Source organism: Leuresthes tenuis, unplaced genomic scaffold (assembly GCF_036924035.1).
Source record: "Leuresthes tenuis unplaced genomic scaffold, fLeuTen1.0.hap1 SCAF_2, whole genome shotgun sequence".
NCBI classification, from domain to species: Eukaryota; Metazoa; Chordata; class Actinopteri; order Atheriniformes; family Atherinopsidae; genus Leuresthes; species Leuresthes tenuis.
In genome coordinates this window covers 3,481,118-3,508,575 of record NW_027325356.1, presented here as the reverse complement: position 1 = coordinate 3,508,575, position 27,458 = coordinate 3,481,118, and the positions used below count along the sequence as shown (strand labels likewise).

The following is a 27,458-nucleotide window of genomic DNA, read 5'->3' as shown; positions in this document are numbered from 1 at the left end:
AGGAAGAAGGGATTTTTACAGAATATGCCTCCTTTAAGGATATCTAACAGGTGGATGAGTAAAGAAAAAACTCTATCCAGGCTTAATAACCAACCTGTATCAGATCTTTTTGGAGCTCAAAGTGAATATGAGCAGATGCTGGTGGCTGCAGCCATGCAGATATTCTCTGCTCTGAGAGGACTTTAAAGTTCTGTCCTCGCATCTCAAACAGATCAGTAGAACTCACTGACTACAGTTGTTATCATTCAACACATGAATGAGTGCAGCTTCCCTCACTGACAGTCAGAACTGATCAACTCAGCCGCTAATAAGAGGCTATTGACCTCGTACATGGTGCTGATATGTGTTAGCGAGCTGAAAGTGACCGTTGGATAATTGAAAAGGAGACAGACCGAATCAATGCCGAACATCGCTTGAGCAATGATGCGTTCACTTGCTGCTGTACAAACAGAAGTGCATCGGTGCAACTTCCACTGCTGAACTTTTTATCCAGGGAAAACACCTTTTACTTTTTTGCTTATCAGATGGAAGAAAAGAAATGTATCATCCCAGTCTGTGTGTTTGTAGACTCACTATGTATCCCGGTGCGCACAAACAAGCCCCGGCCACGCCGTCGCAGTCGGCCCCGTTGACGCAGGCGCACAGCTCTCTGCAGCCCTCGCCGTAGTAACCAGCAGGGCAGGTCTCATTACAGTAAAGCCCCGCCCATCCCGCTGCACAGGTGCACTCCCCTGACAGAGGGTGACAGCTGAGAGAGCAACGAGGGAGGAAGTCACAATCGGTCAGAATCAGTTGTGCCTCCAGAGAAACTGCACAGAAACCCTCTCTTTTGGGTGAGTACCTGAGTGTATTTTCAGCTTTGCAGGGGCAGTACTTGTCACAGATGAGTCCGTAGAGGCCGGCGGGACAGAAGCGCTCCTGGCAGCTGGGGCCCTTGAAGCCCTCGTTGCACAGGCAGGCCCCGTTGATGTGGTAGCACTTGGCCCCGTTCTGGCAGTCGCACTTGTGGGCACACTGTGGCCCATATGTGCCGACCGGGCATTCCTCCTGGCATCTGGGTCGGGTGAAAGCAAAGCAGCGGTTCTCCTGTTATACAGAAACATTTCTATCTTCTCTACTTAGCCCTTTAAGCACCGAGCTTTCTGTCAAAGAAAGCTTTAAACATGCTGACAACCAGATTTCAAAAGGCTGCGGCTCGAAAATGATCAGAGATAAAGAGATGCTGCAGATGGGAAAAACATTCATGTGACCCAAAGTTTGTGAAGGCAGTGCATTTAATCACCTAATTTACATGTGATGACATCACTGATTCCACAACTTCTAGTGCTTTTCTTTCCTTTTGATCCTTTTCTGAATTCATGTGCACAACTCTGTGTTTTTTTTGTCATTTTATCCACATAAAAACACCAGTAAAAGTCCGTTAGAATCAGTAAAATGTCTTTAGATCAGATCTTAATTTTGGCTTCGGTGTTTGAGTGACCAGGAGCTTCTGCTGATGGACAAGTTTTATTTAAACAAAAATACAGTTGGAAGGCAATTATCAGAAATGTGTTTCTACAGTGTTTACAATCAAAACATCAAGTAAACTCTGTTTTATGATCTGCACAAAGTTCCCATGAAATTGTAAAATCTCGGAGGATTAAAGGGGAACTCTGGTATTTTTAAACCTTATTTCTGGCATGAAATACGTTCATCTGCTCACCGAGAACAGTTTGGTGAAAGTCGGCGTCCTTCAGAAGATATTTAGATAACTGGAGATCCATATAACGGAGTGAACGGGGCTTAGAGGATGCAGCCTCTAAATAAGGCATTATCTGTCTTTATTTCACCAATACTTTAAGAAGAATGAATGAATGAACGTGTGCTATAGCTCTGTTAGCTCATAGCTGCTGTGTTGTTGTTATTGGAGGCTATCGGGGGGCTTATAGAGGCTTTCTACACACTCATCGACATCATCGGTTTTAATGCTTTTAACTCTTATTTATCTTAATATATCTTATATATGTTTTCACTCTGCTTTTTCCTTTCATTGTTTTAAATGTGTTCTGATTGTGTTTAATAATGCCTGATCAGCACTTTATCTCCACTGTCTTTTTTTGAGTCTTTTTACTGAAAACCTTTGGAATCAGATTGAAAGAGAGAATATGATTCAAAACAGATGAACAAACTCAAAGAAGTGCTTCTTTAAATGGAAGCTTGGATCCTCATGAGATACAAACAACAGAGTGACCCAGACAGCTAACCTCCACCCACGTTCCAGAGGGCTTCACCCATCTTTTGTGTGTGCTAAGTGATGTTAAATGTGAGGGCAGAGATTAACCCGAGCTGCTTCTGCTTACTTTGACTGGTGTCTTGCTTCTTGGTTCATACGAAGCGAACAGAACGATTATTTTTGCCTTATTAAAACAAATCTCCCCCCTCTTTTGTAGCTCTGAAATATAAGCTCATCGGCTTTTGTCTTGAGACTACAAACAGGAAGTAAAATCATATAAACACACAAGAATGCAAAGAAAAAAGTAGCTAAACATAATTTAATATGATTTAAAATAAGATAGATGGGGTCAAAAACAGTATTGGCTCTGAAGTACGGCCTAATGGGATCAATATTTGAACTGGAGCGGTTTCCAGCCTGATGTCGCACTGTCTCTGCTGCAGAATCTGTCCTTGTTCAGTCAAGGGTTTGAATGCTTTCTATACAAATGTGGTGTTGTATAAGCTCTCAGTTTGTAGTTTATTAGATACAACCATCTGAAACTAATGCCGGCGACGGCAGGCCAGCAGTAAAACCTCCTTTATGAGAACTTTTATTGAATCCGTCTTGGAGGAGCGTAAATTCAGCTGCAGGATCATTCTGGAGGAGGCAGTTTGTGATGCCTGGAAAATCTATTATATGAAGAGGCTCTGCGTTAATTAGCCTGTGCTCATTGATATTAATGGGGTCCTCAAAATAATGGAAACGCCTGTTAGACCACAAGACAATAGAAAACGATCAGTTAAAGGGGAACTCCGGTATTTTTAAACCTGGACCTTATTTCTGGCATGAAATACGTTCATCTACTCACCGAGAACAGTTTGGGGAAAGTCGGCGTCCTTCGGAAGATATTTAGATAACTGGAGATCCATATAACGGAGTGAACGGGGCTTAGAGGATGCAGCCTCTAAATAAGGTATTATCTGTCTTTATTTCACCAATATTTTAAGAAGAATGAATGAATGAACGTGTGCTATAGCTGCTGTTAGCTCATAGCTGCTGTTATGTGGCTACTTGCAGCTATAGGAGAGCTAACGGAGGGATTTCTACACAGGCACTCTACTGGGACCACTTCATCCACACGCCCCCCTGCAGCACAGTTTATTCACTCCGTGCTCTGTGACAGTCGGCTAACTTCACACAGTTTGCTGCTGATAGTTTTGTGCAACATGGCAGGATATTTATCAGATTTTGATGATGTGAACGAGGACTTTGAGTAAGATGGACGTTCTTACTGGAGTAAATAAACTGTGCTGCAGGGGGGCGTGTGGATGAAGTGGTCCCAGTAGAGTGCCTGTGTAGAAATCCCTCCGTTAGCTCTCCTATAGCTGCAAGTAGCCACATAACAGCAGCTATGAGCTAACAGAGCTATAGCACACGTTCATTCATTCATTCTTCTTAAAGTATTGGTGAAATAAAGACAGATAATGCCTTATTTAGAGGCTGCATCCTCTAAGCCCCGTTCACTCCGTTATATGGATCTCCAGTTATCTAAATATCTTCTGAAGGACGCCGACTTTCACCAAACTGTTCTCGGTGAGCAGATGAACGTATTTCATGCCAGAAATAAGGTCCAGGTTTAAAAATACCGGAGTTCCCCTTTAAAACCAGCGTGGAAGTACTGGATGTTCAACCTAATGATGTTCAGAGCAAGTCTCCCATTCACCACTGTCTGAATTATCTTTTAAAGACACATTTACAATTCAAAGGAAGATTAACGATGCTCCTGCTACCATCCAACGATAAAACCTGAGTGATGTCACCCCACACCATTTTCCTCGGGGATGACGTGAGCTTTCACGCCATTATCAGGTCAACAGGCTGCACATTATGCTGAGATCCTGAGTGGTGCTCAAGGTTAAAGCTTGAAGAGGAGAAGTACGGATCTTAATGAGTAAAACTGAACACAAAGAACTGAGTTGTGCAGAAAAAGTCCTGAAGCCGAGCTGAGGCTGACGTTTGTCTCCCGGCGACATTCTTCACACGTCCACAAGTTGAAACCATTAAGAAACAGACAAATCACTCCATTAAAGAGGCTCGGTGAGGACTTCTGTTTAGCGTCACGTTTAAATCATGCAGACTTCCTCAGGACTCTTATCTCGGCTAATTCCATTAGAACGTGGATGGAGTGGAAGAGAACTCAATCTGGGAATTATTCTGTGTCGGCTAATTCACCTGTCTGGAGCCTGAATGAATAGAGGTAATTTGGCTCAATTGAGAGTAACGATGAAGAGGAGGGCGGACAGAGAGGAGGAAGAAGTGAGAAAAGAGAAGAAGGTGGAATCAAGCCAACCGGGGGATGCTGGGGTTAAAGAAAGCCCTTTTTCAGTTGATAGAACCGAGTCGCAGAAGATGGAGGTAATAAAGAAAAATCTACTTTTAATGACTCTTGGTAATAATCTGAATTGGGGGGAAGTGCAGAGTGACGGTCCATGATCATTAAGAGGCGAGCAGGAGGGATTTAGATCAGGACGATATGTTTGTCAACCCAGGGACACAAATACAGGCAAACTGCAGAGCTGCTGGCCGAATGAAAGGCATTCGAGTCAAAATTAATGCCGAATTAAGCCTGAGAGTCTTTACCATGTGGCGTTTCAGAGCGAGCTCGTTGGGCAGGACGGAAAGGAATATTCAAACAAACTTTATGGGCTTTTACACTCGCTGTGATTTGGACTGTTTGCTTCGACCCTGGATGGATCAGAAGGAGGATGATTACGACTTCCAAACACTGCCGTTCTGCTGGTTACTGTAAACCAGAACATAATGAGATCAAGAGAGGTTACACTGCATGTGATGTTTGGGATGAAGTCATCACCCCTTAATTATATTTAACTAGATATTTTTATGTGGATGCCCTCGAGAGCAGGATGAGTCATAAAAAATATAACCTTTTCAATGACAGGGAGAGACATTAGGGCTTATGAATTACTTCCATAAAGGCACAAGCTTTATTCTGCCACAAATTTAAACGAAAACGGTCCTGATTGTGCTAAAGATTTAGAAAAAAAGAGAAAATATGAAGAAAAAAGGTGATTTCTCTTGTTATTTATGGCTTAAAGTTAAAACAATTAAAAAGAAAACACTTATCTATTGGGATCAAATGTCATGATCTCTGGTTTTACCTGTAATAATTTGATGTAAATGTATATTTTATGTATTTGTGGTGATTTATGCTCATAAACCTGCATACAGTTGCATTAAAAGGGAGTAAAAGATGACCAGATTTTAAAAAAGAATAAAGTTAAAGACGATACAGTTCTTTAACGTGGTGTTTTCCAAAGTTTGTGATGGTTTCCCCTCCTTTGCATTTCCCTGCTCTAACACAATTAATCCAATAAACTGATCAACTTGTCAGCAGAAGTCTCAAAATGACCCATTTATTTAAATTCCTGCAGCCCAAAAAGCAAAAAATGTAATAACTTCACCAGCATTTTGCTTCGGTTTTATATAAACCTGCTGATCAGCACTAAAAGACAGGTTAAGAGCGGTTTAACTGTCCACTAAAACAACAATAATAACATTTATCTGAAATATCTGAAGCAAACTTTGAATATAAAATCTGTTTCTGTAGAAGTTTCATTTTCAGAATGCATCTGTTAATATTTGTGTCCACTGAACGTTTAAACTTCAGCAGTGCCGACCAAAGACTGAGCTGCTATCACTATTCTTAAGCTCACATCTGGATTTTTCTGAGGTTATTTCCCATCATGCACCTGGTGGCAGTTCTTAACAACAATGAAGTTGACCGATGAGCAGCTTTTAGCCACAGCTGCATGTTTAACTGCAGATGAAACGTCGTAGAAACGTTCCTGCTGTCGGCTAACTTCACACAGAGTGCGTATTTTAAGCCTCATCGCCATGGTTACTCTCAGCCACAGCTTACCATGCTTCCTGTTTGGAGGCGACAACGGCGCACGTGTTGGTTGAAAACGCCGAATGAGTCACTGAACGACACAATATGCACAAAACAAGACTAAAGACTTAAGATGATATCAAACATGTTTGATTCTGAGGTGAGAAATACCACCTTAAAACAGCCTGGACTGAGTCTTATTGATATCAAACATGTTTGATTCTGAGGTGAGAAATACCGCCTTAAAACAGCCTGGACTGAGTCTTATTGATATCAAACATGTTTGATTCTGATGTGAGAAATACCGCCTTAAAACAGCCTGGACTGAGTCTTATTGATATCAAACATGTTTGATTCTGAGGTGAGAAATACCGCCTTAAAACAGCCTGGACTGAGTCTTATTGATATCAAACATGTTTGATTCTGATGTGAGAAATACCGCCTTAAAACAGCCTGGACTGAGTCTTATTGATATCAAACATGTTTGATTCTGAGGTGAGAAATACCGCCTTAAAACAGCCTGGACATCGCGAGAGCATGCAACAAATGCCCAATTTCATTCTGACACTGAAAAACAACTTAAATAGGGTTTGGAGAATCATAAAAATGAAATAAAAATGAATAAAACTGAGGCCTACAATAACACAAAGTGTTTCTAATGTTTCTGAGCCTGGACTCCAGCTGTCTCGATGTGAAACTGCCATCAGTTTGGCTCTCAGCTCTTCACTTTTCATACATTATACATATATATTTATACATATATCAGCAGAGTAAAGTTTCCCTGCCGGAGAGCTCAAATAAAGCTAATATAATCTTCTTATCACAGGGTCATACTGCACCTCTCTCCGATGTAGCCAGCCATGCACTGGCACTGGCCGCTGATGTGGTCGCACAGGCCCCCGTTTCGACACGTGCACTCCTGGGAGCAGTTGATGCCGAAGGATCCGAACGGGCACGGCTGAGCGCACACCGGTCCCTGAAGGGGGGATGGTATCAGACGGGTAAGTTAGACCGAGCTGACACGCTTCGTGAATTCATAGATCAGAGATAATCATCAGGAACAACAGCAGGATCCATCTTTTCCTCCCTTATTAAGCTCCAGAAAAGCTCAGGACCGATTAAAGGCGTCACCACCATGTTTCAGGCAGATACGCACGTCTCTATCTGTGGCAAGGCTTTCTGAAACTGTGCGTTTTAAGAGGTGCCAAATGAATGACATCATTAACAATGTGAAAGCTTTAGGTCTAAAGAGAGTTTTCTCATGTTCATTACCTGCAGCGATAAGGGATTCTGGATTTATTTAGAGAAAAGTCCTCCAATTAAAGCCATTAAAAACAGACTTTATTTCTTACGCCACACACACTTTGCTCAGTTTGAAGACAGCAAGTATCAGGTCCTGATTTCAGTACAGCTTCATCTGAGCTGGGAAGCAGCATCCAATCAGGGCACCACGCTGGAACCCACTGAGCTCCTGTTCTTTCACAGATGTTAGTAGAAGCTGTCTGCAGGCTGAGGTGCTGGGATTCATACAGCTGTGGCCATGGAAGGGACTGGAACACCTGAATTTAATTACTTGGATGGGTGAGTGAATACTTTTGGCAGTATAGAGCATGTGGCTGGACTAATCAAACAGGCCGTGGAACCCCTGTTCTTAACTGGTTTTAAAGGGGAACTCCGGTATGTTTAAACCTTATTTCTGGCATGAAATACGTTCATCTGCTCACTGAGAACAGTTTGGTGAAAGTCGGCGTCCTTCGGAAGATATTTAGATAACTGGAGATCCATATAACGGAGAGAACGGGGCTTAGAGGATGCAGCCTCTAAATAAGGCATTATCTGTCTTTATTTCACCAATACTTTAAGAAGAATGAATGAATGAACGTGTGCTATAGCTGCTGTTAGCTCATAGCTGCTGTTATGTGGCTACTTGCAGCTAAAGGAGAGCTAACGGAGGGATTTCTACACAGGCACTCTACTGGGACCACTTCATCCACACGCCCCCCTGCAGCACAGCTCATTTACTCCGGTAAGAACGTCCATCTTACTCAAAGTCGTCGTTCACGTTGTCAAAATCTGATAAATATCCTGCCATGTTGCACAAAACTATCAGCAGCAAACTCTGTGTGAAGTTAGCCGACTGTCACAGAGCACGGAGTGAATAAACTGTGCTGCAGGGGGGCGTGTGGATGAAGTGGTCCCAGTAGAGTGCCTGTGTAGAAATCCCTCCGTTAGCTCTCCTATAGCTGCAAGTAGCCACATAACAGCAGCTATGAGCTAACAGAGCTATAGCACACGTTCATTCATTCATTCTTCTTAAAGTATTGGTGAAATAAAGACAGATAATGCCTTATTTAGAGGCTGCATCCTCTAAGCCCCGTTCACTCCGTTATATGGATCTCCAGTTATCTAAATATCTTCTGAAGGACGCCAACTTTCACCAAACTGTTCTCAGTGAGCAGATGAACGTATTTCATGCCAGAAATAAGGTTTAAAAATCCCCTTTAAAACTTCCTAACAAGCTAACAGGAGGAACATTTTTTATGTCGTCTCCTGAGGGCCAGGCCCCCCCAGTCTTTACACCCTGCAGCTGTCCCTGCCAAACACAGTGCTTCCTGCTTCTGTCCTTTCAGCCTCATGTTGGACGCTGCGTATGTGGTGCATGTTTGGTGCGGGTCGCACCATCCAGCCGGCGGGGCAGGAGCACTCCCCGGTCACATGATGACACGTCCCTCCGTTCTGACAGGGGCAGCGCTGCTCGCACAGGGAGCCGTGTTTACCCGGAGGACAAGGCTCCTCGCAGCTGCAGGGAGCAGACGGACAGAAGACAGATCAGGAGCAACACACCTCACCTCCTCCTGAAGTTGCTCTATATGTTCTGGAGAAGTACAGGACATTAGGATTTCATTCAAGCAAAGTGGTGATACAAAAAGCCGTAAACGATGAGTTAGACCTGAATATAGGGAGCTGGTAAATTATTCAAAGACGGTTGACGATCTCCTGAATGTGGAGTCTGTTTTCATATTTTATAAAAAGAAGAAAATGTGTCCTTGGAGTAAAACATTACATCTGTGATATAATTTCACTGCTTTTAAAAAGTCAAACAGGCTCAGAAAGTATGAGCAGAATGCAAAATAAATCTGAAATAATCATAAAATTGGAGAATTTCACAGTAAAAGTTCTGAACTGTTCTGAGGTCTTCAGTCAAACAAATCAGTGGCATTGATCCTTACAAAGAAACTGAAATGCTGGTGGATCTGATGGACTCATCAAAGGCTGGATCAAGTGAATTAACCTGCAGAGGCTGCAGAAACCAGCCGAGCAGAGCAGGCAAACTGAGGGTCAGAAATGGGGTTGTTGTTGAGCAGAAGGGGCCCTCTAAGCTCAAGGTTTGTTTAAATTCATTATGCACTCTGCTGATGATGCCCCTAAATAAGATCTGGTGCAACAAATTACCTGCAGAAGTCCCTTAATTAGATAAATAAGGTTGATCTCAGTATGCATACACCTGTTCTGTAAGGCCCTCAGAGTCTGAAACGGCGCTAATCAAGAGGCTCCAAGAAGATCGAGGAGCTCTCCAAACAGCTCAGGGACAAAGTTGTGGATTCATGTTGAAAATCTCATTAAAGCCATCATTACAAAATGAGACGTATGGCACCACAACGAACCTGCCTGGAGAGGACGCTCCACCAAAACTCAGGCATCAATCCAAGTCTCTCCACAGGAAACTTCCACCTCCAGATCTGATCATTTACAGCAGCCTCTGCAGGTGTGAGAGTCTAACGGCTACTTACAAGGCTCCGGTGTATCCCGGTGCGCAGAGGCACTCGCCGGTCTGATGGTGGCAGGTGGCGCCGTGGAGGCACTGGCACTCCTGCAGGCAGTCTTTTCCATAGAAGCTGGGGTTGCAATGTTCCTCGCAGCGCCATCCCTGGAAGCCGTCGGTGCAGACGCAGGCCCCCGTGATGGGGTTACATTTGGCTCCATTACGGCACTGACAGCGGTTGCTGCAGTGGGGTCCCCAGAAGTCGCTTTCGCAGCCTGAGCAGACGAGAGAGTGTGATTTTAAAGCACGACGAAGTCACGAGGTCAGAGAAGCTGGAAGATTCATGACAGAGGTCTCAATTAACTGAGAGGAGGACTGAAAGGCCGGAGGATTACGGCCGACAGCTGAGACAAAAGCCTGCAATTATCCACTGTGCTCGGCTAGCCTCGAAGTTCAGAACACGCCAATTAGGGAGAAATAAAGCTTCTCCGTGATAGAAAGAAATAAAACGTTTTTCCATTAACATCAAGACAAACAGCTGCCATATTGTTAGATTTCTATTTTCAGATGTTTCGGAAAGAAAATGCAATAAAAAAGGGATTTTTATCACAGTTTATATGTTTTTTCAAACAAAGTGTAAAAGATTCTGTGAAATTTATACATTTTAAGTTTTGTTTGTTTTTTTCATTCTTTCTTTGTGTTTCTCGTTGAAAAATAAATTTTAATAAATTATTTTGATTTGTTTTGTAATTTAAAGTGAAAAGTGTACATAAAATATATAATGTAAGATATAAATGTATTTTTTCTTTAATAGTTCATTTTTTAATGATTTAATTTAATAGTAAAAATTGAATAAAAAAAGTTATATAATTCTATCACTTTAAAATATTCTATATACGTAGGTATATATATTCTAAAATTCTAAAAAACACATTTATATTTTGTTATGCTGTTTCGATTTTTTAAAGCAAAAAAATAAGAATAAAAAATATAAAATACATTTTTGTAAATTTAATATTTTTTAAAGGTTTGAAATTATTTTTTTTTCTCTTAAATAAAGTTAAAAATTAAAAAGGAAATTAAATTCTATGTATTTTGTCATTTTTTTTGTACTTTTAAAAGTTTAAAAATTAAAAAAAAAATCAACAAAACAATTTAGATCTAATTTTTTTCAATTGATTCAAAATTCAATTAAAAAAAGTACATTTTGAGTATTTTTGTTTAGACTTTTTAAAAAAATCTATATATCTTTAATAAAAACATTTTTAATACTCCCTCCTGAGCTGTCACCTTATCGTGGTGGGGGAGTTTGCGTGCCCCAATGAGTCTGGGAGCTATGTTGCCCGGGGCTTTAAGCCCCTGGTAGGGTCACCCAAGGCAAACAGATCCTAGATGAGGGACCAGACAAAGAACAGCTCAAAAGACCCCTTATGATGAACAAAAAATTTGGACCTCGTGATCCCTTGCCCGGATATGGGACACCGGGGCCTCCCCCCGGAGCCAGGCCCGGGGGTGGGGCCCGGCAGCGGGCGCCTGGTGGCCGGGTCTGTGCCCATGGGGCTCGGTCGGGCATAGCCCGAAATGATTACGTGGGTCCCCCTTCCGACGGGCTCACCACCCGTGGGAGGGGCCAAGGGGGTCGGGTGCGATGTGAGCTGGGTAGCAGCCGAAGGCAGAGGCCTTGGCGGTCTGATCCTCGGCTACTGAAGCTAGCTCTTGGGACGTGGAATGTCACCTCTCTGTTGGGGAAGGAGCCGGAGCTGGTGCGCGAGGCTGAGCGGTTCCGGCTAGATATAGTCGGACTCACCTCGACGCACGGCTTGGGCTCTGGAACCAGTCCTCTTGAGAGGGGTTGGACTCTCTTCCACTCTGGAGTTGCCCGTGGTGAGAGGCGCAGAGCAGGTGTGGGCATACTTATTGCCCCCCGGCTGTGTGCCAGTACATTGGGGTTTACCCCAGTGAACGAGAGGGTAGCCTCCCTCCGCCTTCGGGTGGGGGGACGAGTCCTGACTGTTGTTTGTGCCTATGCGCCAAACAGCAGTTCAGAGTACCCACCCTTTTTGGAGTCTCTGGGGGAGGCACTGGAGAATGCTCCTACCGGAGACTCCCTCGTTCTGCTGGGGGACTTCAATGCTCACGTGGGCAATGACAGTGAGACCTGGAGGGGTGTGATTGGGAGGAACGGCCCCCCCGATCTGAATCAGAGTGGTGTTATGTTGTTGGACTTCTGTGCCAGTCATAGACTGTCCATAACGAACACCATGTTCAGACATAAGGGTGTCCATATGTGCACTTGGCACCAGGACACCCTTGGCCGCAGTTCGATGATCGACTTTGTGGTTGTATCATCGGACTTGCGGCCGTATGTCCTGGACACTCGGGTGAAGAGAGGGGCGGAGCTGTCAACTGATCACCACCTGGTGGTGAGTTGGCTCCGCTGGTGGGGGAGGATGCCGATCAGACCTGGCAGGCCCAAACGTATTGTGAGGGTCTGCTGGGAGCGTTTGTCAGAATCCCCCGTCAGAAGGAGCTTTAACTCCCACCTCCGGCAGAGCTTCAACCATATCCCGGGGGAGGTGGGGGACATTGAGTCCGAATGGGCCATGTTCCGTGACTCCATTGCCGAGGCAGCTGATCGGAGTTGTGGCCGTAAGGTGGTCGGTGCCTGTCGTGGCGGCAACCCTCGAACCTGCTGGTGGACACCAGTGGTGAGGGAAGCCGTCAAGCTGAAGAAGGAGTCCTATCGGGCCTTTTTGGCCAGTGGGACCCTGGAAGCAGCTGATAGGTACCGACAGGCCAGACGGGCTGCGGCTTCGGCGGTTGCTGAGGCAAAAACTCGGGCCTGGGAGGAGTTCGGTGAGACCATGGAGAACGATTTCCGGACGGCCTCGAAGAGATTCTGGTCCACCATCCGGCGTCTCAGGGGGGGGAAGCGGCTCACAGTCAACACTGTTTACAGTGGGGACGGGGCTTTGCTGACCTCAACTAGGGATGTTGTGAGTCGGTGGGGGGAGTACTTCGAGGAACTCCTCAATCCTACCAACACGTGCTCGGAAGAGGCAGAGTCGGAGAGCTCGGAGACGGGGCCTCCCATTTCTGGGGCTGAGGTTGCCGAGGTGGTCAAAAAGCTCCTCGGTGGCAAGGCCCCGGGGGTGGATGAGGTCCGTCCTGAGTTTCTCAAGGCTCTGGATGTTGTAGGGCTGTCTTGGCTGACACGCCTCTGAAGCATCGCGTGGACATCGGGGACAGTGCCTCTGGACTGGCAGATTGGGGTGGTGGTCCCCCTCTTTAAAAAGGGGGACCGGAGGGTGTGTTCCAACTATAGGGGTATCACACTCCTCAGCCTCCCTGGTAAGGTCTATTCGGGGGTATTGGAGAGGAGGATCCGTCGGATAATCGAGCCTCGGATTCAGGAGATGCAGTGTGGCTTTCGTCCTGGCCGTGGAACAGTGGACCAGCTCTATACCCTCGGCAGGATCCTGGAGGGTGCATGGGAGTTCGCCCAACCAGTCTACATGTGTTTTGTGGACTTGGAGAAAGCGTTCGACCGTGTCCCTCGTGGAGTCCTGTGGGGGGTGCTACGGGAATATGGAGTGCCGGACCCCTTGATAGGGTCCGTTCGGTCTCTGTATGACCGGTGCCAGAGTTTGGTCCGCATTGCCGGCAGTAAGTCGGATACGTTTCCGGTGAGAGTTGGACTCCGTCAGGGCTGCCCTTTGTCACCGATTCTGTTCCTAACTTTTATGGACAGAATTTCTAGGCGCAGCCAGGGCGTTGAGGGTGTCCGATTTGGCGACCTCAGAATCGGGTCTCTGCTTTTTGCAGATGATGTGGTTCTGTTAGCGTCGTCAGGCCGTGACCTTCAGCTCTCACTGGAGCGATTCGCAGCCGAGTGTGAAGCGGCTGGGATGAGAATCAGCACCTCCAAATCCGAGACTATGGTTCTCAGCCGGAAAAGGGTGGAATGCTCTCTCCGGGTCGGGAATGAGATCCTTCCCCAAGTGGAGGAGTTCAAGTATCTCGGGGTCTTGTTCACGAGTGAGGGACGAATGGAGCGGGAGATTGACGGGCGGATCGGTGCGGCGTCTGCAGTGTTGCGGGCTCTGCACCGACCCGTCGTTGTGAAGAGGGAGCTGAGCCAGAAGGCGAAGCTCTCTACTTACTGGTCAATCTACGTTCCCATCCTCACCTATGGTCACGAGTTGTGGGTAGAGACCGAAAGAACAAGATCGCGAATACAAGCGGCCGAAATGGGTTTCCTCCGCAGGGTGTCTGGGCCTCCCTTAGAGATAGGGTGAGAAGCTCAGTCATCCGGGAGGGGCTCGGAGTAGAACCGCTGCTCCTCCGCATTGAGAGGAGTCAGATGAGGTGGCTCGGGCATCTGGTTAGGATGCCCCCTGGACCCTCCCTGGGGAGGTGTTCTGGGCCCGTCCCACTGGGAGGAGACCCCGGGGAAGACCCAGGACACGCTGGAGAGACTATGTCTCTCGGCTGGCCTGGGAACGCCTCGGGGTCCCCCCGGAAGAGCTGGAGGAAGTGGCCGGGGACAGAGACGTCTGGGTTTCTCTGCTCAAGCTGCTGCCCCCGCGACCCGACCCCCGGATAAGCGGCAGATGATGGATGGATGGATTTTTGTAAATTTAATATTTTTTAAAGGTTTGAAATGATTTTTTTTTCTCTTAAATAAAGTTAAAAATTAAAAAGGAAATTAAATTTGATGTATTTTGTCATTTTTTTTGTACTTTTAAAAGTTTAAAAATTAAAAAAAAAATCAACAAAACAATTTAGATCTAATTTTTTTCAATTGATTCAAAATTCAATTAAAAAAAGTACATTTTGAGTATTTTTGTTTAGACTTTTTAAAAAAATCTATATATCTTTAATAAAAACATTTTTAATTCAATATTTGTTTTCTTGTTGTATTTAAATCAAGTAAATTTCTGAATGTTATGGATAAATAAATTAAGTTTGCAGGCGATGAAGGAGAATTAAGGTAAAAATGACATTTTTACTGCCATCCTTCTTCTTGTTACTGTTTTATTCTGGTTTCTGCACCCACGATAAATGTTTAAAAAGAGACGAAAGGAGAAGAAAGGAGATGGTCCGTGAGGAACATTTATCTCGTTGTTGGACTGTAACAGAAACACGAAACATCAACGGCTTCAGATAAACAGACGCAGTCGCCTGCTGAGCATCACGCCGGCTTCCTGTTGGCTCCCTGCTAATGAAAAGTGTAATAACTCAGTTTTTCTGGGATTTGCAAACATCACCAGAATAAACTCTGATCATATGAAAGAGATATTTCCCAGGAAAAGGTGCGTTAGTGTGCATGTCTCACAGGTTTGGAGAGAGAATTAAACCAAAACACTGACCGCATGTCATAAGCAAAGAGGTAGAAAGTGAATGAAAAACCGATTCAAACTCTGCTCCGTGACATGTAGATTTTAAATAAAACTCTTTTTATCAACCACATAAAGCACCGCAAACAACGTTCATACAACTTATTCTTTTCATTAAACTGAGCAACGTTACTATACAGACAAAGCGTTGTGTTTTGGGAGTTTTACACCTGCTGGTGGCTTCAGGCGCCCTGATATATGCTCCCAGGAACAGGAAGAAGGGATTTTCCATGATATGTCGCCTTCAAAATAAAATTCAAAGTATTCATCATGCTTCATTTCTCCTCCTCCTTGGACCTCCTGAACTCGATATGTGAACTGGCCGCTTTCTGCTGAGATGCTGTAGCATTGACGTTGTGCTATCGTGCTAAGCTAACTGGCTTTTTACTAATGGAGACACTCAGAGCGGTTACATGAGCGCCATCGGATCGGATTAATGGCTAAATTACAATAAGACTGAGTTATTCAGCTCATGTAGAGACCTTAATCTGACACGTAGACGACAGTGGATCGGATCGAGCGTTCTGAGCATGCTCCAGACTTCAGTGGAAGGAGACGATATTCCTGTTGTTGCCGTCAGAAAGAAAGAAACAATGCGATGGAGAACGTTGTGCATCGTCTGTGCCATAACCAGCTCATCACAGATGGAGAGGGACGCAGCTTCATCTCGCTCTGCGTTCGCCATCTTTCTGAATGCCTGAGTTTGTTGCTGTTGGTGGTGAAGACGTCAACAGGAAGTGGCTCTATTAGCGATAGCTGAAATGGGGACAGCGCCACCTATCGTACCGGGGTATGACACGCTTTGTGCCAGTGATTCCATTCATTCACCGCCATATATCCAAGGATAATTACCCTCAGATAAGGAGCAGAACCCAACTACAGCTATGATCCAGTTAATCTCACCATGTGCAGTATTTTCTCTTTTCTTTCCTTTGAAATGCTCCCAAACATTTTTTCTCTTTTGCTCAGATTTTGCTCCTCGTTTTGTCTGGTTTCCTCCATCAAATCTAAGAAAACTCTCCGTGTCCACATAATGTTTTTCTCCCTGAGCTGCAGCATCTTTTCTCAGTTGTTTGGCCAAAAAACCCCGTGAAGCTGATTAGCTAACAACAACCATGTTGTCTCAAAGGGATCTTTCAGTTGATCCAAAATGCTGAACGCTGCCTGAAAATACATAAAAAAGTACATGAAAAAGTATCCATCGTGCTTCTTTTCGCCTCCTCCTGTCTACAACATTTCCAGGGATGTGGTAATAAAATACAGCTGTACCAGCAGGACCTCTAACTCTGCTCCATGACTCCACTTCCAACGTGACGCGAGAGCTAAATTCTGTCAACTTTTTTAACTATTCTCACCACATTTCACCAAGATGTTGAAAAGAACAAATGGCACAAACACAACAGAGAAGCTTCCAGAGTCTCTGCAGCAGGAGGAGAAAGTACAATGTCAAATTGTACATTCATGTTTGAATTAGTTGCTTCCTCGTGTAGTAAACTCCACACTTGAAACAGACCGAGGGAATCTGCAGAATAATTCAGAGAACACAGATGTGACCTCTACACAGTGAATATTATAGTGGAGGCTGAATAGTGATGCACTAATCCTTGATTGTACGACTTTTTCTTGGCTACAAATGAGGAGCTGGTCAAGGAGACAGTCACCTCTTCTTCCAGAGATGAAGAGCTGGTTATTTTAATTTACACTGAAGGCATCAGTATGCTCCAAGCACAGCATATAAGGGCTTTGTTACAGCATCACTCTGCAGTAAAACTCTGCAGGACTAAGTGGTGTTGATGGCCTCTCTGTGCTGGATCACCTAATTGCATCTGAAACAACTTAACAGGCAGATTTGGTGGATCGCTTCCCAAAAGACGACCTGACTGCCGAACCCACTGCACACAGTAGCATGTGGACCCTGCCGAGGTGAGAATGTAAGCAGAATCTGCACTTTTTTATATTCAGCTGAAGTCAGTTAAGAAAACGCTGCATAGTTCCCTGCAATTTTCTCTCCTCACTATGTCAAGTCTGCAAAAAGATGAAATCACACAGAGTTCCTAGAAAGAGATCGGGGACTCTGCGGGATGCATCCGCCACAACTGAGTGCAGAATGAAGAGTTTTACCCTTTGGATGCACTTTTGTATAAACTGAAGCCTCGAAGTTGGATGCACCAGAATATAACCGATGTTCAAAGGCGTATTGACATATATTTCACCTCATCTATTCTTAAGTGACACGGCGTTTCAGAACAGAACAAAACAAACAGGCTGCGGTGGGGATAGCTCTACAACCAGAAAATGGAGGATTTTAAAAAAGAATCTGGAGTTTCGGTGTATAAAAGGACGAGGGAGCAAGTCTAAGCTGGACACCCGTGACCTCTGACCCCTCAGATGGAGCTGCATCAGGAACAGTCATTCATCAACAGCTGATAGAAGCACATGGATAAGGGATTACTGTGGGAAACCTTTGTCAAGCACTACGATACAGAGTTCCATTCACAAGCTTTACTGTGCAGGCCTGGATCAAAAATATGGATCCATTTCATCTGGATCTGCTCCAGGGATCAGTTTTACTCCAGTAATGTAGGTTGAGCAGCAAAGTCCTCTTAAATTCAGTTTTCTGTTATTTAAAACAGTGTTTTTTCTTTTGTGGAAGAACTTCTAATTCTTTAAGTAAGACTTTCAGTTGCTCGTCTTTTTCTGTAGACCACTCTCACTCCTCTATCTGTGCTGCTCCAGGTTGTCTTTGTTGGTTGGCTCTGACCCTCTCTGCAGCTCACAGGTGTCACTACACCTTCCACTACAGGACAATCTCATGGGGAAACATGACATAAATTCTCAATGCTATGCTGATGACACTTGGCTTTATATATAAACCAAACTGACCTAAAACTACAGGCTTGTTGGGAATTGTTTTTGGGCATAAAAACCTTATGGAATGACTATCTAATCATACAGTTACTCTTGATGGCAAAGTCTTTGTCTTTAGTTCAATTGTGAGGAACCATGGAGTCATTTTTAACCAGGATTCGTCTTTTAACTCTCACATCAAACACATCTCCAGAGTCGCCGTCTTTAATCAGCACGACATCACAAAAAAAGAGAGGGCTGAAGCAAAGGATTATTATATCAATTATGCTATAGATTACCCAAGTAATTGGATATGTTTGTTCTCTGCTAGCTTCCTTCTGTTCTCTGCTAGCTTAATTATTTTCTCTGCTAGCGTCGTTCTTTTCTCTGCTAGCTTAATTATTTTCTCTGCTAGCGTCCTTCTTTTCTCTGCTAGCTTCCTTCTGTTCTCTGCTAGCTTAATTATTTTCTCTGCTAGCGTCGTTCTTTTCTCTGCTAGCTTAATTATTTTCTCTGCTAGCGTCGTTCTTTTCTCTGCTAGCTTCCTTCTTTTCTCTGCTAGCTTCCTTCTTTTCTCTGCTAGCTTCCTTCTTTTCTCTGCTAGCGTCGTTCTTTCTCTGCTAGCTTCCTTTTCTCTGCTGGCTTCCTTCTTTCTCTGCTAGCGTCCTTCTCGCTAACAAGCCGACTGACTTCCATTAAAATGCTAACATGAAATGTTCCCTTGTGTTTGTTCCGCTCAGTGGACTCGATATGTGAACTGGCTGCTTTCTGCTGCATTGACGTTGTGCTATCATGCTAAGCTAACTGGCTTTTTACAATGGAGACACTGTGCAGTATTTTCTCTTTTCTTTCCTTTGAAATGCTGCCAAACATTTTTCCTGTTTTGCTCAGATTTTGCTCCTCGTTTTCTCTGGTTTCCTCCATCAAATCTAAGAAAAGTCTCTGTGTCCACATAATGTTTTTCTCCCTGAGCTCTTTTTCTCAGTTGTTCCCAAAGAGGAGGGAGGAGCTGCACCTCATTCAAAGCACTCGGCTTTAAGAGCTGTCCCTGTTTAACCTAAAATATTCCTGAAAATAGACTCCCTGTTACACCAGATGAGTTTTATCAGACTCATCCATGGATGGAAAATATGGTAAACAAGTCATATTTATCATAAAACAGAGGTTGAAGCGGCGATGTGCTCTGGAACAGACGCCTGCACGTTGGTGATGAAGTAAATATGTTTCTATCCAGGACTTATTCAGGGACTTATTTCAGTTACTTGAGGGATTGTTTCAGTCCTAAACAAGCATGTTTTCTCAAAGGGATCTTTCAGTTGATCCAAAATGCTGCAACCAGAGTACTGAACAGAGTAGAGAGACCACAGCTCTGCAGGCTTGGCCTCTCGACACTGGTTCCATGTAATATTAGGAACAGAATTTAAAGTCCTTCTCATAACGTACACAGTCCTTAATGTCCAAGCTCCTACTTATGTGAAAGATCTTCTTATTCCCTGTAACCCCATAAGATCACTTCGCTCTCAGCACTCTGGTCTTACCTGTTGTTCCCAGAATCACTGGGACTTGAATGGGAGGTAGAGACTTCAGTTTTTAAGGCTCCCTTCCTGAAACCAGTGGAACAAACTGCCAGCAGAGATTAAACTGTCACCAAATGTAGACATTTTTAAATCCAGGTTAAAAACATTTATTTTCTCGTCTAGGCATGAAATCTGCACCGTTTCTTGTTAACTTATCTATACTGTTGCTTGTTTTAATCATGTTAATTATTTAATTTCTTTCTTTTTATATTGTTTTATGTATTTTTAATGATTCTTCCACTCCCCGCTGCAATGCTTTTATTCTATTGTTTTGTGCATGAAATGTGCTAAAAATGTGCTAGAAATAAACTTGACTTGACCTTTTTAGCTTAAAGCTTACCTCTTTGAAAGAGCCTGTTTTAATATACCTTAACTGTCTTTCTTTTGTACACTTACAACCACTTATTTATTCTTCTTATTTACTTCTTTCTTTTATTGCTATTTTAACTGCTTTCATGAATGATCTTTTTGTTTTATTCTCATCGTTTAGCTTTGGCTGTTTTGTCGAAGTGTTGCTTTTGCTCTGTAAAGCACTTTAGGTTACACTTGTGTTTGAAAGATGCTCTGTCAATAAAGTTGTGTTGAGTCATTATTTTTACAAAAACAATCATTTTAGTCTCGTCTCACTGTGCCGATTGGATACTCTGATGGAGCGCATTCAAAAGATTTTCAGCACTTGTAGTCAGAAAACACAAAATAGGTTTATGAATCATGGCTATCAGCCGGAACCTGAAGACATCAGATGAAAAACTAACGGCACGGAAATAACACATCATTGAATTTTATCTCAGAAAAGAAATGAAAGCCCTGCTGCCTTTGATGAATTAATATGGAGGAAACTGAAGGGAAGAAAAGCACCACGAGCTTGAAATGGGCGGCCATATGTTGAAAGAAAAACCCTGGAAATGGCGGTGAAAGTTATCCATACTCGACTTTTATTCCCCAGATGTGGGAGGTAGTTTCATAGATATTATAATGTTAAATGTTTCATCAGGGCTGTGGTGGACAGAGCTATGAGCAGGCAAAGCCTACGTCAGGCTGCCCCTCTCAATCTTTCTCTAATTTACTCTCTTGCCTTCTCTCACTTCCTCCTGTCTGCTGTTTCTTTCCTTCTTCTGTCTCAAAGCAGGGACTTCTCCTTATTTCCCTTAACTAGTGAGCCAGCATAGTCAAATCCTTTATCCTCTCACGGCCTCAATTATTCAGCAGCAAAGAGTCCAAATCAAGTGACTAATGACTTTGATCAAGAGTAGCTCGCTGGCACTAAGAAGAACTTTCTGCACTAAATTAAGAGCAGCGTAATATACTTTGGCAAAGGCTAACTCTGAGAGGAATATTTCTAGGTTTGTCTACAGTACTCTCACCCTGCCAATAATAAACTCGGAGCTTTCTCAGGAGGATTCTCTCCGACTTCTCAATGAGAAACACCTATGTAATATTCCCTGAGACCTGTATGTGTTTCAGTCTGAAAAGTGGAGGGTCGCCACCCTCATATCTGCCTCATAAGCATCCAATTCAAACACTTACTCTGGTAAAACACATCAAATCATGTCATTTATTTCTGAATTGATGAGGCAAAACTTTGGCTACACAACACAAGGTTGCTTTAGGAACACACGTCAGTTACTGCAGACCAGTTTTAGCCTCAGTGAACTCCTGGGCAACAGTTAAGTTGGGATTTACTGTAAAAGGCGGCCTGTGTGGTGGCAGATGCTTTACTTGCAAAGGCGGACACTGCAGATGTAAAAAAATATTCATAGTTCAACCGTTAAGAGATTAAAATGTCTTTAATCTGTTAAAAATCTTTATATATGAAAGTTTAAAGACTCATTAGGTACGTACTGTTCGTATAGTAGCCAGCCTGCCCCTTTAAAAGGGGAACTCCGGTATTTTTAAACCTTATTTCTGGCATGAAATACGTTCATCTGCTCACCGAGAACAGTTTGGTGAAAGTCGGCGTCCTTCAGAAGATATTTAGATAACTGGAGATCCATATAACGGAGTGAACGGGGCTTAGAGGATGCAGCCTCTAAATAAGGCATGATCTGTCTTTATTTCACCAATACTGTAAAAGATTTACAGATGTCATCTCTCAGAAGGAGTTTAACAAGGGCAGGACTATGGGAGAAATCCATCTACACTCCAAGCCTTTGAAATTGCTCTTATTCCCTCAGAAAAGGTGACAGGTGATATTTTTTAACTGCAGGCAACCAACTATAATGCTTTTCTGTAAACAGTTACCACATTAGTTTGGTGTTATATTGGTTTTTCTTTCTTTTTGATTACTGCTGTGGCCAAATGAGGAGAAGTAATTCTGATTGAAAATTACATAACAGGTGGAGGATTCCTATTGGTGGAATTCCACCAGAAAAGGACCTTGGACTCCATTAAACCTGCTTGACTCCCTGATGAAGGAAAGCAAGCCAAAACACGTGTTTTAGAAGCCACTAAGTCGCAGAAATAAAGGCATTTTAAATATTTTTTATGCTATCCCATCCAAAGAGCACCTCCAATGATATCAGGATGAATCCAGAAAGCTCTACTTGTTCGGGTCAGTAGGTGTTTGTCAAAGTCGACGAAGGGTCCCGATGACTACGTTTTCAAATCCGCAGAAAGACTGTTGAGATGTCAAGTATCCCCCGAAGGGCTCAGTCCTTCATGTGGTGAAATCTCAAGGATGCATCAGTGTTATTATAGCATCTGTAATTTCTAAGGTGGCACAGACAAAAGATCAATCAACGTTGGCGCGATATGCATTTCAATTAAAGTCGATTAGTTTAGGCATCATTAAACTAACGATCGATAAAGCAGTTATTTGTTGCCCTTTGCAACAAAACCAGTCACTTTTTGTTGTCTTTCCGTCTGAAGTGCAACACTTTTGTGACGGTTGGGCGAGTCCTCATGGTGCTGCTAGAACTAAGCGACTTTGTTGTCCAGTTGAGTGAAATGATTCCACGCTTCGCTTCGTTTCGTGGCCGCCATCTGCTCCGGTCTGATGCTTCTGCTACAGGTGCAAACTCCTGCAGACATTAGTTCCACGTCTCATCCTGCCCCCCGAAACAAAGAGTCGATTCTGCGCGGCGTTCAGACGAATCGATTAGTCGTGCACATCCCTGATTTAAACATAAGTTTGTTTTCACTGTAAATCTTTTTAGGGTTGCGTTGTGTTTCATCAAAGGAGCTCGTTATAAATCACCAATAAAGATGGTTGTTAAAAGGATGCAACTGAAGGTGGAGCCACTGCTAAACATACTCACACTGAAGGATGCATCCTTCCAGGGAAGCAGGAGTTTATGTTCTTCAAAGATGCACATGAATAAAATGCTAATGAACACTTCTGTGGTGTTAGTCCAGCCCACATCGCTGACTGGACTGTTTCCTCTTAAACGAGAAGTTGTCCTTTGGTGTCAGGATGTGAAAATCAAGGAATGGACCGATTCTAAAGTTCAGAACCAGACAATCTCTTAATGAAGCTGTACACATGGATATAAGAAACATTTCAGTGCTAAACGGTGTGTTCTTTCCATCTTTTTCAAATGTTATTTTCAGTTTACACGACACATCAGATGCAGGTAAAACCTGGATTTCACAGCATTTCTGCACCCTCAGGTGCACAAAATGAACAAGAATCAAACATTTCCCACCACTTCTACGTCTTTCTGCATGAGAGAAGCTCAACATTCACACAATCAAGGTGTGTAAACAGATTAATTCTTTCCAATCTAAAAAGATTTAAATGTTTGGTTCCAACCACTGCAAAGACGACACAACCTCTTTGGAAACGAGGAGTTTAATATCGCTTCACTCGATGGTTTCTTTGCAACAAAACGTCAGTGGAGTGTATTCAGAGGTCAGGAGCCGTCAGCGTTTTGAAATGATCAATATTCATTCTGTTCCTGGAGAATTGCTTGCTTTTATTTCAGGAGCAGGAAATGACAACCTCAGACTATAACTGCTCAGCTGCACGGCTGATAGAGCAGCCATTACAAGGTGATTAACGCTTTGTCTCAGGGATGTCAAATATTGATGTTTAAAACTTGAATTTTTACAGCTGCATGGGTAAGATTCATAGACGGCTTATTTATGGAGGGAAATAATTCCTACGATTTCTGAATCATGCATAATCTCACTTCTGACTTGTACTGAACATGAGGGCCTGATCGGAAAGCCTAAACAAAAATAACACAGAAGTGCCAAGTGGTGGCAGAATATTAGTTTTTTCAGCACAGTGAATAAAGAAAGGAAAGCAATTAAGTTGCATAAGGACTCAGGCAGGACATACCCCAGACAAAATACAGACTTTGAGGTTTAAAAAAGATTAAATGGACTCCAGAATGAGTCAGGGCTGCATGGTGTGCTGCTTTCACAAAAGTCTGCCAGACATTTCAATACAGCTCATGGAAATTAAGGCAGGGTGTTATTTTCTGATTACCTTTACAGGAGAAATGGAAGAATTTTGCAGACAGAAAAACAGCATCCATCCATTTTTGTCCGCTTATCTGAGGTCGGGCCGAGGCAACAGGTCCAGGAGGGAAACCCAGACATCCCTCTCTGGGATCCTGAGGCGTTCCCAGGCCAGATGGGATATAAGCCGCATTCTCCAACTGCTGAACAAAAGCAACTAGTGCCCAGCGATTTATGTTTTTTAAATTTACGTCTTAATGGCTCCCATCTAGTTGGTGTTTGTGAACACACTTTGCAACATCTACTAGTATATATGAAACAGGCTTTTATACATTCTGTTTCAAGCAGGATCCATAAATGCCAGCTTGTGATTTAAAAACATCTAATATTATTTACGAAGGTAGTTTCAAATGCTGTTGATAAAATCAGTTGAAAACAGTTGGAAATAGCCGCATTCGGACAGAGACGTTCTAAGACCTGCCTTTCCCCAGAGGAACCGTTTCATTTTGCATTCACATGAGTCGGGGGCCTCGACAGGGACTGATGTGACGCAGCTGTCTGCGACAGACGTGTTACTTTAGCGCCACTCAAGAACAAAACAGAACCCGGGAAAAGTAAGGAGAGAAGAAAACAACAGCACCAAGAAGCTAACATGGAGAGCGAGGAGGCCACCGTGTTCACGGTCTGCATGGCGGTGATATTAATCATGGACGATCACATCAGGCGTCTAAGATGGAGGCTGGAAGAGCGCACAGCGAGAGTCAGGAGACGGAGAATCCAGCAGCGGGCGATACTTCTTCCTTTCATGGAGGAAAGAAGGAGAGCAGAGCGCCGCAGACAAAGGAGACGAAGTTTAACTTATTAAACAGGCGCCGGTTGGGTCCGTGTCGTATGAGTAAACATTTCAGACAAGGAGGCGGAGCTACAGCCACCAAACACCTACGTCATGTTCCTGTGGAACCCAGAAAAGACCCTGAAGGAGCTGAAATGGTTCCAGGAACTGAGGGCCGTGGTCCCTAGTTCCTGAGGGCCGTGGTCCCTAGTTCCTGAGGGCCGCGGTCCCTAGTTCCTGAGGGCCGTGGTCCCGAGTTCCTGTATGTCCAAATGCACGAAAAAACGGCCCTATTCCTGAAAAGGTTACAGGAACTGCAAAAGGTTCCTACAGTGGGAATGTGCCTATATAATCCCTCCAGAGAGTCCTGGTTCTGCCCCGGGGCCTCCTCCCAGGAGCCATCCTAACCAGATGAACCACCTCAGCTGTACAGCTACTCCGAGCTCCTCCCCTATCTCTAAGGCTGAGCCCAGCCCCCCCTCTGAAGAAAAAAACCATTTCAGCCGCTTGAATTCACAAACTTTTTCTTTCGATTACTGCAGAAAAACAGCCATTACCTTTAGCTGCAGCTAACGCTAACAGCTAACGCTAACAGCTTAGCTAATGAAGATGGCGTACACCAACTTCTCAGTCTAATATGACAGTTTGCGGCTTTACAGTTTGAGGTCTCGTAATTTCTCAGGAACAAACTCTAATAAACCAGAAGGTTAAACTACTTCAGAATGATACAGATGTCGCCTTTTTCTCCAAAAGATGTCATGATGTGACAATAAGACGGTTACAGTTTGACACTGGCTACTCTTCAATACACCGTCGTTTATACGGCGACAGTCAAATTATCATTAATAAGAAGATTAATTCCTAAATTCTAAGTCAGAAAGACAGTTTCACTGTCAGTGAACCACTGAGTCAGAGAGGATTGAGTCTTCTGAGAAAGTTCATTTTGAATTTAACTCAACGTTTGGTGGCAGCGTGTAAAAGTCTGCAGGAAGATGCTGTTTAAAACTACTGAATGAGGTTGGAGCTCCTGGTTTCTCATTATCGAGATGAACTTCTGTCCGTGACATCAGCCGCCTCAGTGCTTCTTGTTCACTTGGGAAAACAGAAAGTTTAAGTGCAGATGAGCCTAAGTGTGTTTGTTCAGACAATCCTGAACAACGGCGTCTTCTCAGCGTGTTTAAACAGACTGCGGCTTTGGAGTTTTACTCAAATTCTAAAATATTTAGACTTCTTTGTGTCTTGTTCAGTTTCAGTTTTCTGATATGAAGTCTTTGATGAGTTCTTTGATTTAAGTTTGGTCTGAACACAGAAGAACCCAAACCCAGAGCTCCATTATACAAACTGTAATCCTGATACACATGAAAACACAGAGTTTGAGCTTCACTTGCAGTCTAGTTCCCTGCAGTTCATCATTTTATTGATGCATCTGAAATCTTCAGCTGCTTTCATGCTCACAGGACCTAATTAGGAATTCTCCCTCAGAATCCATCTCATGTTCTGCAGCTGTTTATTTCTAATATGATGATGGTTTATTTACTTGACTTATTCAAGAGGAACTGATGCAGTATTGTTTCTGCAAGTCACACCTTCAGTTCTTTAAACATTTAGCACAACAGGGTTACAACCACATGATAAGAATCATAGCTTTTACAGAAATATGTTTTCAACCAATATTAAAACGTGAAGTTTATGATAGATTGGGCAGCCACAGGAACATTTCATGAAGTTATGGGTCCTATTTTAACACTGTGTAGTTTTATAGGCCTGTGAAGTGTTACAGGTAATGCGAGTGCACACTGTGCTGATTGATATAGTCATTAAATCGTCTGCTGCACCTACTTTAAAAGCAGTTCTCTCTTATCTCTCCACCCGTAACGAAATAAAAAAATAAAAGATCTTAAAGCTTTCAGATACAAAATCTCCAGTTTTTCATGACAGAGGCAAAAGTTATGCAAATACAATCATCATTCATTAGTCATAAGTTGTCCTCTTTTCACTGGAATGAACAAAAATGTGTGTGAAGTTTAAACAGGTTTGTCTGCAGAGATTCTTTTCCCCAAACATGAATTTTTCCAGGAGTCTCTACAGTCTCAGCAGCCTCCTTCTGCACATCCACACCGGCACTATGCAGCACTGTGCTCTACAGTTGGAACAGGGATGACTAAAGCTGTGTTTAAACCCCAAGTACGAGTTTTCAGTTGCACAAAGCACCACCATTTGGGGAAGGATCTCAATCTACGTTCCCATCCTCACCTATGGTCACGAGTTGTGGGTAGAGACCGAAATAACAAGATCATGAATACAAGCGGCCGAAATGGGCTTCCTCTGCAGGGTGTCTGGGCCTCCCTTAGAGATAGGGTGAGAAGCTCAGTCATCCGGGAGGGGCTCTTAGTAGAACCGCTTCTCCTCCGCAGATGAGGTGGCTCGGGCATCTGGTTAGGATGGAAGAGTTGGAGGAAGTGGCCGGGGACAGGGACGTCTGGGTTTCTCGGAGAAGCAGCAGATGATGGATGGAAAGCACCACCAAGTTTT

The 27,458-nt window shown here is 43.6% G+C and overlaps 1 protein-coding gene across 1 annotated transcript in view; it reads right to left on the bottom strand.

Moving 5' to 3' along the window:
* LOC140302314 (multiple epidermal growth factor-like domains protein 11) overlaps nt 1–27,458 on the bottom strand; it is a 130,382-nt gene that overhangs the window by 49,381 nt on the left and 53,543 nt on the right. The window contains exons 5-9 of the mRNA XM_072381147.1: nt 9,896–10,142; nt 8,784–8,904; nt 6,944–7,080; nt 842–1,054; nt 574–748 (exon numbers count right to left, since the gene is read on the bottom strand). Of these exons, the coding sequence (XP_072237248.1) occupies nt 574–748; nt 842–1,054; nt 6,944–7,080; nt 8,784–8,904; nt 9,896–10,142 (893 nt within the window). The remainder of the gene's footprint in view (nt 1–573; nt 749–841; nt 1,055–6,943; nt 7,081–8,783; nt 8,905–9,895; nt 10,143–27,458) is intronic.